Consider the following 15679-nt stretch of genomic DNA (forward strand, 5'->3'; position numbering starts at 1 on the left):
TAAGCAATGATTTTCTTCAGAGAGTTCATGTACCTTCTTTTCCATTTGTCCAATTTGGCTTTTCAAGCTGTTGACTTGTTTTTTCTTTTTCTTTTTCTCTTCTTCTTCTTCTTTTTTGTTGTTGTTGTTGTTGGTGGGGTTTTTTTTGTTTTTTTTTTTTGTTTGTTTTTTTGGTGGGGCAATGGGGGTTAAGTGACTTTCCCAGGGTCACACAGCTAGTAAGTGTCAAATAAGCATAGTGTCATGATTTTCTCTGGGAGATTTTTTTTATTACTCAAGAAATGAGAGAAAGCAGGTTAACAGAAATCTTTCAGGGTTTAGAATTAGCAAGTTGAGAGTATGTCAGTCATGAGGAATTCAATTATGGTGGAGTATATCATTGAAATGGATGATGACTGTGAAGGGAAAGGAGTGAAGCCAGAAGAAGTGATGGATTAGGAAAACATGAAAAAATTTAAGGACCAGAAATTATAAGAGCAAAGAATAACTTCAGAAGGAATGAGGTTGTAGGAAGGGTTGAAGGGCAGGAAACTGTGGCCACAGAAGGGAGATACAGAGCCATATCTTGAAAATGGAAGTTTATGGGGTGGAGCCAAGATGGTAGAGGAAAGGCTGTGACTCTCAGAGCTCCCAACAAATCCATCCACATACCACCCCCCAAAAATAAACAAAATGCCACAAGACAACTCCTGGAGTAGCAAAACCCACAAAAGAACGGAGTGAGACCATTTTCTAGCCAAAGACAGCTTAAAGAAGTAGCAGGAATCATCTGCTATACCAGGGTTAGAGAGGAGTTCAGCGCATGGCACAGATCCAATCCCATGCAGGCCATGGCTCCGGAGCCTCATAATCTTCAGCTTCAGTGGCTACTTCTGAAACTCAGCTCACAGAGAGGTGAGAGGGGGTCCAGCAGTTGGCTGGGGAGAAAGAGTAGGGGGGTCTCTGGTGGAGCAGAGGCAGAAGCGCTGTGGTGTTACTCAGGAAGTGGACTTGGGTGGCAGTGGCCCAGTGGAGGAGGGGCACAGTTTCAACCATGGAAAATCAGATTTCAATCAGATTTCTGCTTCCAAGTTAAAGAGCAAGCAGGTCCCTGGTTACTTACAGGCCAGGCGAGCTGTGAACGAGTCTCTCCTTAAATCATACCACTTGGGACCCCCTGTAGTTTGGGACAGTGTGTCCTGGAAGCAGTGCTCCATGTTGAGAAGGAGTTAAAAGCCAAGAAATAGGTGGGCAAGATGAGTAGACAAAGAAAGCAGCAGATCATTAAAAGTTTCTTTGGTGGCAAGGTAGATCAAAATACACCCTCAGAAGAAAATAATAACAAAGTCAAAGCTCCTACATCTAGAGCTTCCAAGAAAAATATGAATTGGTGTCAGGCAATGGAAGCACTCAAAAAAGACTTTGAAGATAAAGTAAGAGAGGTAGAGGGAAAAGTAAGAGGTAGAGAAAAAAATGGAAAGAGAAATGAGAATGATGCAGGAGGGCCATGAAAAAAAAGTCCACAGTGGATAGAGCCACCTGCCCTGGATTCAGGAGGACCTGAATTCAAATCTGGCCTCGGACAATTTTCAAATTATCTCTCTTGGACCTATTTTCCAGGTCGGCAGTTTTTCCCAGAAGATATTTCCCATTGCCCTCTATTTTTTTATTCATTTGGATTTGCTTTATTGTGTCTTGGTTTCTCATAGAGTCACTGGCTTCCATTTGTTCAGTCCTAATTCTTAGGCAATTATTTTCATCAGAGAGCTTTTGTACCTCCTTTTCCATTTGGCCAATTTGACTTTTCAAGCTGTTGACTTTTTTCTCATGTCTTTCCTGCATCACCCTCATTTCTCTTTCCATTTTTTCTTCTATATCTCCAATTTTATCTTCAAAGTCCTTTTTGAGCACCTCTATGACCTGAGACCAATTCGTGTTTTTCTTGGAAGCTTTAGATATAGGGGCCCTGATGTTGACATCTTCCCCTGCGGGTGCCCCTTGTTCTTCCTTGTTACTGAAGAAACTGTCTATGGTCCTCCCCTTTCTCTGTCTGATCATCTTGCCTTTCTTTTACTAGACTTTTAGCTCCTTAAAGTGGGGGCACTGTTTCCAGGCTGCAGTATCCCAAGCTTGAGAAGTCCCAGGTGGTATGAATTAAGGAGAATCAGGTTCTCCCCTTGCCCGGCCTGTTCCCTGGTCCTTAGATGACCCCAGACCAACTTGCTAATCAACCAGCTTTATATGTTGTGATTGTTAGCTCCTACGATCCTGTGCTCCTCCCCCACCTGGGCCACTTCTACTTGAGCCTACCTCCTGGTTCTCAGTAGGGGTGTAAAATCCAAGTTCTGCCTTAGCAGCAGCATAGACCCCTGTAGTCTCCCCCTTGCCCAGGGCTCAGCCCACTCACCAGACTGTGAGCTTAGTTCAGATGACACTGGTACTTCAGCTGATTCAGAGGCTCTGGGGGTCTCCTTCTCTGGTGAGGACTTCCTGAGACTGGATCTGTGTCAGGGTGACTGTGGGGTTGGGCCTGACTCCTGTATTAGCACAGCAGCTCCCTCCTTCTGACCTTCCAAGCCATTCTTGGTTAGAAAGATGATTTCAGTACATTCTTCTGTGAGTTTTGCTGCTCCGGGCATTTTCCTATGGCCTTATTTGGATGTTTTTTGGAATGATCATGTCATGAGTTCGGGAGCTCACTGCCTTTCCTCCGACATCTTGGCTCTGCCCCGGAAGTCTCCCCACCCCTTCTTAATATTTCTGTTTCTCATTCATACTTCACTTTTCCATCCCCTTCATATGCATTAAGTTGCTGTTTGCTATGGATTCTATATTTACCCTTTTTCTTTCCTTTTTTCTAAACACTAAAATTTATTGGTTTTTCTTTTTAAATTCTAATCATTTCAGAGCAGCTAGGTGGCACAGTGGATAAAGCACCAGCCCTGGATTCAGAAGGACCCAAGTTCAAATCCAGCCTCAGACACTTGACACTTACTAGGTGTGTGACCCTGGGCAGGTTACTTAACCCTCTTTGCCCTACAAAAAAATAAATAAAAATAAACACCTAGACCTAGTAGAGGAGATCAGATTTTTTTTAATTCTAATCATTTCCAGGTATGCTTGTTTGTGTCCTCTTCTCCATTCAGAACTGAACTCTTTATTGTAATAAAAAAATTGGTCAAACCAAAGCAACCAGACATACTTACTAGCTGTGTGATACTCAGTGGGCAAGTCACTTCATCTCTCTGAGCCTCATTTTCCTTAGAAGGGCTTCTAAGGGCCCTTCTAGCTCTGAATCTCTTATGTCATCTGACATCTTTTCTTTATCTCCTTCTACCGCTTTTATCCTAGTTCAAGCCCTTACTTTCCCTCTTTTGAACTAATATACTAATCTCTTAACTGTTCTCCCATCCTTTCTCTCCTTTCATTGTTCTAATCACTACCAAAGTAATCTTTGTGATGTCCCCATACTACAACAGAGCATATTGAATGTCTGGACCCAAAGAATAGTTTTTAGTAGTCAAAGAATTCCCCATTCCAGTGCCCAAGGAATTTGTGCTTGGCCCCATTGTTTTTTCCATTTTTGTCAGTGATTTGGATTAAAAATGTAAATGATGTGCTTTTCAAAAGTGCAAGTGACAGAAAGCTATGAGTAAGAGCTGACATACCACTAGTTGACAATCGGCATCCAAAAAGAATGTGATGGATTATAATAAGAATAAATGTCACATCTTTCATAGTTGGGTTCAAAACAGTAAATTTCATGAGTACAAGATGAGGGGAGGTTTGGCTAGATAGCAATTTGTCCTAAAAATGATTGGGGGTTTTAGTGGATTAAAATCTTGATGTGGCAATGCTAATGTTATCTCACTCAATGAAGAGAGCTAGAGCTTCTAACCCTAGTATGTACTCTAGTGCCATGGTATTCTGTATTCTGCCTTGTTGCAATTTCTTCTGGACTTTTGTGGGCTTACGTTGTACACACTGTATTTTAGGTAGGACATTGATAATATTTAGAATGTTCAGAGAAGGACAAAAAGGATTTCACCAAATTCCTTTGAGTTTGTGTCATTGACAGATGACAGAAAGAACTGGGAATCTTTTTCTTAGAGAATAGAGGTTTTAAAGGTTCTTCGTAGTTGTATTCAAATGTTTGAAGAGCTATCATGTGGAGAGGGATGAGTTTTACTTGAACCCAGAGAAGAAAAGAACCCAGAATGAGCTGTGGTTAACTAAGTACAAAGAGGCCGATAATAGAAAAGTGATATAAAAACTGTCTGAAAAGTATAGCTGATCCTAACACAGAAGGGGCGGCTTCTGGAGGTAGTGGGTTCTGTCTCCCTGGAAAAATCCAGTCAAGGGCACCATGACCCCTTGTTGGTTAAACTGCTGTAAGCAGAGGGGATTCTTGTTAAGATAAGGATTTTTCTGAATGGCCTCTAGGGCCCTTTTCATGTTTATGATTTTATGTGAACCATTAGGAATTTTTGGATAAAGGGAAAGGAGGCTAATTTGGTATGATTTGTTCTTAGAAACCCATGCTTATTGCTGTTACTCACAGCTTTCCTTGTCTGAGTGCTCATGAACTAAGTCAAGTGTACCACACTCCTGTACAAGTATATAAAATGGAAAGAGGATATACCATAAAAAAAGAACGTTTTCTTACTGATCTTCATCTTAGGGATGAAGACTGGTCTGGAGCTCCTTGGTGAGGAAACTCCCTCCACCAATTCAAGTGTGCCCCTTCTCTGAAATTGAGAGTCTTAGTGAGTTTCTTAGAGCACCAAGAGAGGTTAAAATGACTTGCCCATGGTCACACAACCAGTATCAGAAGTAGGACTTGAACCCAGTTTTTCTTGGCTTTGAAGCTGGTACTCTATTAGTATATTAGAGATAATTAGAAACTGAACCCATATTAGAGAAAAGTAGAAACTGAATTTTGTTCTCTATTAAGTTAGATGTCATTCATTTTCAAAAATAGAAGAATAGAATTATAGTTTTCCAAAGGTCAAGAGCTGATCCTTTCCATTTTTATTTTAATAGGTGTGAAGAAGCAAGGATAAGTGGTTTGCTTAAGATCATAATAGCTAATTAGTGCAACAACTAAGATTTAGGTTGTATGACTCACTCCTAGGCCTGTGTTTTTGATTTTTTTTTTTATGAGGTTAAATGACTTGCCCAGGGTCACACAGCCAGTAAGTGTTATGTGTCTGAGGTCAGATTTGAACTCAGGTCCTCCTGACTCCAGGGCTGGTGCTCTATCCACGGCGCCATCTAGCTTCCCCTTTGTTTTTTATATTTTAAAAGTGCTTTGAAATATTTTTTGAATTGAATGATGTAGAAAATATTTCTTGCATGAAATATTTCACAGAGTGTTTTTTTGGGGTTTTGTTGTTTTGTTTTGTTTTTTTACTGCAATAACTTTAGCTTTCCTAAATTCAGAAATATGTTTTATCTGGCAAATGTAGGTGGTAGTCAGATCCCAAGCAGAAAGTAGTATTGTTAAAGAACTTGACCCATTTAGTTACAATTATTTTTGATAGTAATATTTATTTACCTTTATTTAAGTGAATGTTCTTGTTTTTCTTTTGTTAGCTGTTGTATTTGTCATTGATAGTAGCCACAGGGACAGAATAAGTGAAGCACACAGTGAACTTGCAAAGTTATTAACGGAAAAAGAGCTGAGAGATGCTTTGCTGCTGATATTTGCAAATAAACAGGTATGGAGACAGTCAGTTTTGGAAACTTTTTTCTTTCTTACTATCTTTTAACATTTTCCTTTGGCTTTAAGGATTTAGTACTTTAAGGTAATTGGAAAGAGTTAAAAATAATTTTTTTTCCCCAATGGATAAATTAAGAACTGCTTCCTGCACTAAAATCTTCTCTGGTGTTCATGGTGTCCTTCATATGACCCAGGATTCTCAAAAGCCTGGTTACCACTTTGCAAACTCTGATAGGATTAGGCTCTGCCAGACATCCACGGGGCCTTGAGAAAGAAAACTTTGTGTCTTTCATCCTCAAGTAGCAGATTAGCTTACCAGTGGGCAGGTTGGTTAACATAGAATATATTTTTTTCAGCCATAGCAGCTCCTGAAAATCATGTATGTTTTGGCATTGGAAGGACTCCTGTCCTTCCAAGTTATTAAGATTAGAAGTCAGTGAGAAAAATCATTTAATAATTCAGCAACTTCTTAATGCTATTGTTGATTCCCATTACAAGCTGAATTACTTTAAAATCTCAGTTCAATTTTCTTCATAATATGTAAATTACAATTATACTAATTTCTTGGTGCATATGACTTTGAGAACTCAAATCTTAACTGCTTTGTGGTAATTTCAACAATCTCATTTAAATATTTTTTTGGCTTATTGGCAAAAAGCTTGATTTTTCCTGCATTGTAATGTAATTGATTGTGATAAATAGTGGCCATGGTGAATCTGTTTTTAGTTTTAATTCATGAAATCTGGATTAAAATTTGGAATAAGCTTTGCCTGAGAGAATATTGTTTGGATGAATGGATTTAACATCAGAACATTTATAAATCTCTTACAGGATGTTGCAGGAGCACTTTCAGTAGAAGAAATAACAGAACTTCTTAGTCTACATAAACTCTGCTGTGGTCGAAGCTGGTATATTCAGGGTTGTGATGCACGAAGCGGGATGGGACTGTATGAAGGACTGGACTGGCTTTCAAGGCAACTTGTGGCTGCAGGTGTACTGGATGTGGCTTAAATTTACATATAGCCATTGCTTAAAGTTTGTGGTTAACTGTTATTTGCACATGACAGATTGGAAGAAATTCTGCATTTCAAAGATGACAGTTAAATCTAGGATTGTGTTTACAGAACAAAATGTTTGTATCTTCCACTGGGAATTCAATTCTTTTTTTATACTCTTGAGAGTAAACTAAAATGTTTTCCCTAGTAGATTAATTTGGTTATAAGCGTACCTTGAATTCACATCCTTTTAGGTGAATTTGGACATTTGAGTTTTCAGTGCATTCGTTACTAGTATGTTGGAACAAAAAGGAGGAATGTTAAATTCCACATTAGATTTTTACTGTCCTGTTTTTACATTGAACATTAGTCATGCAATTAGGAAAGTGCAGCTCTTCCTGTAAAATTGCTTTTTCAGTTAATTTTCATACTATTTCACTCCTGAAAAGAGGAATGACTTAATGAGACCTAGAGCAAACTACCTTCCACTGAAATAAGGCTCTTCAACTTGACTTTTTTATGTTCAGTGAAACTAAAAACCTTTAACTCTAAAAATTAAACTCTAAAATTATAAAACTATTTTATACTTATTTCTTTATTAAAAACCTAAGCTAAAGTATAATACTTTATATTATAATACAATGAAACTTAATAAAATTTTATCTGCGTAGTCTGTAGACCAGGACTGGTTTTATTATACAGGCAAAATGAACACTTGTTTAGGTTACAGTATGTACGTATAATAAGCTGTGAAGGTCAGATGATTTCCAGTTCATCTGTGATTACGAAAGATCCATTGTCAAGCCTGAACCTAGGAATCTGTTTGCTGCTTTCTGGGTCAGAGTCCCATATCGGTGGTCCTTTCTGTTTTCAATATCCCATAAGCCATTAGTGGTTTCATAAAATACAATTTTGCATCTCTGATGTAGCTGCTTTTTGTCACGACTATATTTAAAAATGGAGCAAATTTACTGAAACTAGAATTGGAACCAGAAAATTTAGGAATTCAATTAGGAAAAAGCCTTTTACAGTATGGGAAATTGCTCAAATTACAAAACATGTATGTTTAAGCAAATTTTTTTTGGTATGAGTAGATTTCTTTTAACATTGTATGATAAGGTCAACTCTTGTTTATTTAACAATAAAGGCCTTGAAAATTTAACGTGTTGGGGATGTTGCATGTAGAAAATGCAAAGAAGAAAAATATAAAGGTAAAATGTTCATATATAATTTGATCATGCAATGTTTTGAGCCAAAGGTTAAAAAAATTTGTGGATTTTTCTTTGCTTCAGTTTTTCATATTTTAAGGTTATTATCTTATTATGCAAGCATGATTCATTATGTAAAAGATATATGTGGATCGATATGTCATTGCATCAGTTATTTTGAACATCTGTAGCCCTGCCTGTTTTTTTTAGGATGAGGTTTTATTTTTATTCCAACCAATATGTTCAGTGCAATTCTCATGAATAGGAATTGCAAGTGAATGACTTAAGGACAAAATGGTGACCTTTAAGTAGCAATTTGTTTTTTCCCTTTATTGATGTAAAATGTATTTTTATTTGCATAAAAAAGGAAGTTTTTTTATTATTTAAAGAAACAAACCATTCAAAAAAGGCTTTTAAGGGCTTCTGGAAATGTGTAAATAATATTTAATCATATTTCATCTTTTACTTTGTCAGGCTAAAGTAAATGCTCTGCTATAAGTGTAGTGTGTGTGTGCATAAAAGTATTATTATGAAATATAAATTATTTAATATTTGACTGATTCCAGTAACTTTGAAAATACTACATTTGCCTGTGAGCTTTTGAACTGTTTTCTCTATTAGATACTCTATTCACTTTCTTTGTATAATTATTATTCTCTATGAACTGCTTTACTTGTATATTATATTTGTTTGACCAATTTTAACTTAGTAATTCATAGTCCTAGAATCTTACTGAATATAGTCTGATATGGAATGTGTTTCTCTTATGCTTAAACAGATTCCAGTCTATGTTTTGAGAGTGTTGGGGGGCTTGGGGTTTGTATTTCAAAGATATATTTTAATCTTCATTTTATCATAATTATTGGTAATCTTTTGGCAAATATAGTCTAGTTATTTTTCACTGACTAAACAATTTGCACTACTAAATATTTTGGCTTAAAAAAAATTACCCGTGTTGTCAGTTATGAGGTAAACTATTATAGTTTGGCAAGCCAGGTAAATGTAATATTTAAGAGTCAGAGAATAGTTGAAATTTTTTGTTTAGTTTTGGTTAGGGACTTAGATCATAGATTCAGAAAATTCCCATGGCTAAAAATTATTTACTCCAAACTCATATTCTACAGATAAAACTAAAACATTACTTGCTGAAGATTATGTTTGTAGAGCTGTGAGTAAAACCGAGGTAGCCACCTTGACTCTTTCCTTTCCTTCCCTTCCTTCTCTCCTTTTTTCCTTCCCTTTCCTTTTTATCATTACATCATGGATTGACAACTGGAAGGAACTGCAGAGAATATCTAGTCCAATCCCTTCATTTTCCAGATAAGGAAATTGAAGTCCAGAGGGGTTCAGTGACTTGCCTCACATCACACAGAGAGGAATTTGCAGAGCTGGGACTCTAAACCCAAGTACAATACTCTTTAAAAGACATACTGCCTCTCTTCAATAGTTAATATTTTTAATGTCTATTCAATTTGAAAGCAATTAATTTCCCACTTATTTCCTGAAACATTTTCATTGAGTAGTTGTATCCTGTGAAACTTTCAAAAGTAGACAATTAATTAATATTCAATATTGTGGAGGGGTGGAAAATGAAATTTCATGGGTGCCCTTACCTCCAGACTCCAAATTTCTAAAAATGATACTTCACCAAGTGCAAGAAAGCTTTGACTATGTTTGATTTTTTTTTTCCTACTAGGGATATTATTTTACATATTTCCCACTGACTTTTCTTAAAGTGAAACATTACAGTACAAGCCTGTAAGTTGTAATTTTAAAGTCATTTAATATAATTGTTTATTTTAAAAAAGAACATTGGAAAAAATAGTAGGCTACAGGTAAGTTGCTGGTCTGTATATACAAGCCTAGAGACTTGGATTTTAGTCCTGGGCTTGCCAATAATTAGCTGTGTAAATTTAAGCAGAGCATGCAACCTCTCTGGGCCTCAAGACCCCCTCATAACATAAAATATGGGGTTTAACTAGAGGATCTCCATGTTGCCTTATAGCTCTAGCAGTTTATGATCTAAGTGATCTCTTATTCTCCTTTATATGATTAATATATGTGTATGTATGTATGGATGGATATATATATATGTGTGTGTGTGTATACATATATATATATATATATATACATATGTATATATAAGCTTTGTATATCTTTGTATATCTTATGGTCTTTAATATATGTGAAGTGTTGCTGTCAAGTAGACTAGGAGTAAAGAGAAATTTTCTTTCAAATTCATTCATCATAGTGGGAAAAATAATTCTCAATCTTCACTGTGAAAGGCATAAAAGATATAGGGCTATTCTCAGAGACCCAGAAGATAACTTCAGGGCTTGCCTGTGAAACATAATGAGCGGTCTTTCCATCATTTTGTGAGTTGGGGCACTAAGATTTTAACACAGGTTATAGGTAAGAAACTGGTCTTCATATGCTCCTTCCACACAGATAAAATCACAAGTCCAGCCTTGCCTTCTGTCCCACAAATCAGCACATGCTTATTAAATAATCTAGATTTTTCACAAGTTGAAGGACTTCTGTTCCTCAAGCACATATTGACTTAGGAATTCATTTTGTTATGCATTTCCCAATTAAATCTGGTTCAGGCAACACTTGGGGGAATACGGAGAGCATTTGACACCTCTGCCGTAGAAGACCAGTTTGAATACAGGGTCATTGTATATGTTTTTAGTGTCATCAAGCTAAGTTATAAATATGTAACACACATATCTACATCTGCAGTAGACCAGTGTATTTATATTAACTATTATAAGATACTAAAAATGGATTTCTTATGTGTTTGATGCTGTCAGTAAAAACAATATTACACAATAGCTTTTTTTTTTTTAATTTTATTATTTTTTTTGCAGGGCAATGGGGGTTAAGTGACTTGCCCAGGGTCACACAGCTAGTAAGTGTTAAGTATCTGAGGCCGGATTTGAACTCAGGTACTCCTGAATCCAGGGCCGGTGCTTTAACCACTGTGCCACAATAGCTTTTTAATATATTTGGTTATAAGCATATTTTAAATCATCCTTACCTATACTTATCTTTGTGTACATTTTACTATAATAGTGACAGTAAGCCTTGTGGTTCAGTCGAAGAGCCCTAGCTTTAGTGTCAAATTGGTTCAAATTCAACCTCTATCAATTTATACCCATGATCATGGGGAAGTCATTTAACCTCTTGGGGCGTGTTTTTAAATCTCTAACATGAAGAGGTTGAACTAGACAGCTTCTAAAGTCCTTTCTAATTCTTGAGCTCTGATCCCAAGTGGCGAAATAGCTTTTTCTTTTTTATTAGGATTTATTCTAAAACTAATAATAAATAGATACATTACAGATAACAGCAATAAAACAGTTATATTATAGAAATTGGAAATCAGCTAAAACTTGACTATTTTACTTAACATAATAGAACAGACAACCTCAGAATTTACATTCTGTACAGTATGGCTGATACTATAGTACGTTGAGCTGTTTCTTATCAGTCATCAAGTGGAAGTCGTTACTATACCTTTCAAGTTTTAGGTTTTTATCTCAATGGCTGAATGTGCTACCAGAACAACTTAAAATTCTGGCCACCTATTCAATTGGTGTTAATTTAAGTGTGGGTTGGCCAGGATGTATTTAAGATCATTGTCATGGAAAATTTACCTAAGTTTTCTAAGTTTACTATGTTTCCTTAATGGATTAGCCTGCCAAACACCATAGCTAACAACTATGTAGAAGTGTAGTGGTTTGTGCTGTAGGTTATATAAAATTACTAGTATTAAAGGAGAATATTGATATAAGTGCTTTATGATGTGACAAGAAAATTAAAATGAATGACTCCTTAATGAAAATACTAAGTGTACACTTGGAGCTTTGCAATAAGACAAAATTCTTTGTGGAACACAGGTAAAACAAACTTAAGGAAAAGCAGAAGCGGCTTTCAATAAACCAGTGTTTAATTTGTTCAAAATTCTGGTTTAAAAGATTCTCTTCTGATAAAAATCCAAATTCTTTTAGAAAACAATTACAAACTGAAAAGAAGTTGGGGAGCTTACGTTACTTGGGCTTTGCTAAGAAAAATACTAATGTAGGTAAAAGCAAGGATGCATTGGATGTGAGAATGACAATAATAGATGGAAAATATAGCATATGCAGATTTGCTTTCTCCTGCACTTATTCTATGGAAAGTCAAAATGTGAATGAAATAGAAAAAGAGACAGGGGTGTTCTCCATGCTTTCAAAAGCAAGAAAGTAAAAGAACTAAAGGTTTCCTTTCAAGCTTTAAGGAAATAAAATAATGAAAGATTGGGAAGTTTTAATGAGAAAGATACCAAATTGGATCATTTTGCTAATTATTAGTATGGTATTTATGCTCATGCTTGTCTGTTTGAATAGTTATATTTTCATGAAGTGAAAAATTCAGTGAATTTATATCATAGGCAAAAAAGTATATTTTGGCACTATATTGTCCTCCTGTAGCAGTATTTCAGAATTCCAAGTCAGATTAGTCATAAAGCTCAAAGAACTAGTAGTCCTTAAGGGATGAGGTAACCCAACCACCCCATTTTACCTATAAGGAAGTTGAAGCCCAGTGACTTTCCCAGGGTCACACAGTAAGAGACAACAGGCAAGATCTGGATCCAGATTGTATAACCAGTTTTTGGGTTTTTTCCCCCCACTGTATCATTGTAATCTGAGGAATGAATAGGATCATAGGATCTGGAAGGGAACTTTGAGATCATTTGTTACAGTATGTCATGGGGGGGGGTGGCAGTGTGACATTATTCTTGGATGAAATGAAGACTCTAGTGGTTAAATAACTTGACTATGATACAGACAGAGTAGCCACAGGCCTCATTGCTGAAGTACACGTAGTAACCCTCAGAACATGCTTATTAAATATTTACTATATTTTAAGATCTTGTGCTAGATGTGTAAATCTGTCATGTACACACATAAGAGTTAAACATAGGTAAAGGAGAGCACCAAAGTGTTCAAAGGAAAACGTGAGGAGAGAATGCTTAAGGAATGAGGGAATGTTCATTGTGGGGGGAGTTCCTGAGCTCATCCTTAAAGGAAGTGAAAGATTTCTACACACTGCAATGAGGGGTGTATTCCAGGGATGGGGAACAACCTTCATGAACTCAAGGAGAGAGGAAGCAGGATGGGAAAGAGAACTGCTAATTGTCCAGTTTAGCTGCTGGAATGGTAAATTGGAACCAGATGTTCAAGGGCCTTAAATGCCAAATAGGGGAGGTCCCACTTTCTAGTCAATAAATAAGTAGCCACTGAAAGTTTCTGGAGCAGAATGCTATGGTTAGACCTGTGCACTACAAAGGAAACATACCTTTTGGGACATGCATGGCTGATGGAGGAAGTTTTGCTTAACTATTGCAGTCATCTGTGAAGGATAGACTGGAAGAGGGGAAAGAGACCAGAGGCAGGGAAACCAGTAATGAGGCTGTTACACAGAAATAGTCACACAGGTAAGAGTTAATGATTCCACAAACTAGGGTGGTGGCAGTGTAGTAGAGAAAAGGTGAGAGGAAATATAGTGAAGGTACAGCTGACAGGCTTGGAACCAAAGGTATATTGAGGGATTAATCGAACAGATTTTAAGGTTATTTGTAGAATGACACCCATTTGAATATATAATTTTGGTAGTTAAGTCTTGTTTCAAATCCATGTTTTATATTATGACTTATACTGTGTTATTACCCTTGATAATAATGAAAGTTATCAAGCAATAAATCAGATTTTACAAATCCACATAAAGCTTGATGTAAACACAGCTTGTTATAATATTCAATTTACTGTAATATGGGTCTCTGGACTTTATCAAAGTGATGTTTTCATACAGATCCCAAAATAACAAATGTGAAATGTTACAGAATGAAAAAAATCTCTTGAAATGGGCTTCATTATCTGTTTTTAGGGACTAATAGCAGTTGGTCACACAGATACACATTAGGGACCTACTGTGTGTCAGTGTGCTAAAAGTTGGGGAAACAGGTAAAAGGACAAGTTTCAGCCCTCAGGGAGCTCACAATCTAATGGGCAAGATAGCAAGCAAACGTGTATAAGCAGGCTGGCCACATGCAGAACAGGAAATAATTATGAGAAGGAAGGCACTAGAATTAAGAGGGGTTGGGGAAGGATTTCTGTGGAAGATGGGATTTTAGTTAGTACTTAAAGCCAGGAAGATCAGTAGTAAGAACAGTGGAGGGAGAACATGACAGTCAAGGGTGACGGGCAAAGAAAATGCCTGAAGATGAGATGGAGTGTCTTGTTTGTGGATCAGCAAGGCCAGTGTCACTGGATTGAAGGGTATGTGGTGGAGAGTAAGGTATAAGAAGATTAGAAAGGTAGGATGGGTCTGGGTTATGAAGGGCTTTGAATTTGATTCTGAAAGCAATAGGGAGTCACTGGACTTTATTGAGTGAGGGGGGGCGGGGCAAGGCGCCCTGGTCACACCTTTCTTTGCTTTTAGGAAAATCAGTGGACTAGAGGATGTGTAAGAGTGGGGCAGACATTTGAGGCAGACAGACCCACCAGTCCAGGTATGAGGTGATGAGGGCCTGCCTGTATCACAAAGAGGTATCTACAAAAGCAAGTGCAGAAGTGAAATCACTTTGGCAACAGATTGGATGTGGGGTGGGGGTGGGGGTGGGGCGCAGTGTGAGAATGATTTGACAAGGACGACACCCAGGTTGTGAGCCTGAGAGACTAAGAAGTATCGTGTTGCCTTCAACAGTATTAGGAAACTTAGCAGGGGTAGCATTGAGGAGAATGAGTTCTGTTTTGCACATGGTGAGTTTAAGCTATCTGGAGGACATCCAGTTCAAGATGTCTGAGAAGCAGTTGGAGATGAGAGACTGGAGGTCAGCAGAGAGGTTAGAGAAGGATAGGTAGCATTTTACCAATGAGGAAACTGAGGCAAACAGGGTTAAGTGGCTTTCCCAGGGTCACACAGCTAGTGACTGAGATTGGATTTGAACTCATAAAGATGACTGTTGCTGATTCCAGCCCCAACACTGTATCCACTGCACCACCTACCTCTCCCCATCAGTATAGATGGCAATTAAATCTCTGGAAGATAATGAGTTTATCAAGTGAAGTAAGTAGTATAGAGGGAGAAGAGAAGGCTCTGGACAGAACCATGTGAGTCAACCTCAGAGGGCATAATCTGGATGAGTATCCAACAAAGGAGACTGAAACAGAGCAGTGTGGCAGGAAAGTCCCCAAGAGAGTGGTGTTCAAGAATCTAGAGAGAAGAGAGTAGCAAACAAGTTTTCCGCAGTGTCAAACAAAGGCTGCAGAGAGACCAGGGAGAAGGGAAGATTGTGAAAAGGCCAGTGGATTTGGCAACTAAGAGATCATTAGTAACTTTAGTGAGGGCAGTTTCAGTGGAATGATGAGGTTGAAGGGGTTAAGAGGGTGAGAAGAGAGGAAATAAAGACACTTATTCTAAGATGCAAATTTAGCCAGAGGGCAGAATAGAGAATGAAAAGGGATGGAAACATCAAGTGATGGTGTCTGGAGGATGTGGGAAGACATGGGCATGGTTAAAGGCAGCTGAGGAGCCAGTAGACAGAGATTGAAGATCTATCAATCAGAATGAGGATCAAAGAGGAGGCAATCTGTTGGAGGAGACTGGATAAAGTTCAGCTTCCTTTTTTAGAACTCTTATGTTGTTAGTCCTATATATTTGTCTCTTGGTCTACTTAATTCGCTTTGGGGGGGGGGATGGTGGTGGAACTTTTTTATTCTCTTATTTTTAAT

General features: G+C 37.5%; 1 protein-coding gene across 2 annotated transcripts in view; it reads left to right on the plus strand.

Annotated features, from left to right (window-relative positions):
* Nucleotides 1-14533, plus strand: part of TRIM23 (tripartite motif containing 23) — a 62788-nt gene extending 48255 nt beyond the window's left edge. For both annotated transcript variants that reach the window (XM_043979389.1, XM_043979390.1), the window contains 2 exons: nucleotides 5575-5699; nucleotides 6533-14533. In XM_043979389.1, the coding sequence (XP_043835324.1) occupies nucleotides 5575-5699; nucleotides 6533-6712 (305 nt within the window). In that variant the 3' untranslated portion in view covers nucleotides 6713-14533. The remainder of the gene's footprint in view (nucleotides 1-5574; nucleotides 5700-6532) is intronic.
* Nucleotides 14534-15679: the final 1146 nt, after the last annotated feature.

This window comes from Dromiciops gliroides, chromosome 1 (genome assembly GCF_019393635.1).
Source record: "Dromiciops gliroides isolate mDroGli1 chromosome 1, mDroGli1.pri, whole genome shotgun sequence".
Lineage (NCBI taxonomy): Eukaryota > Metazoa > Chordata > Mammalia > Microbiotheria > Microbiotheriidae > Dromiciops > Dromiciops gliroides.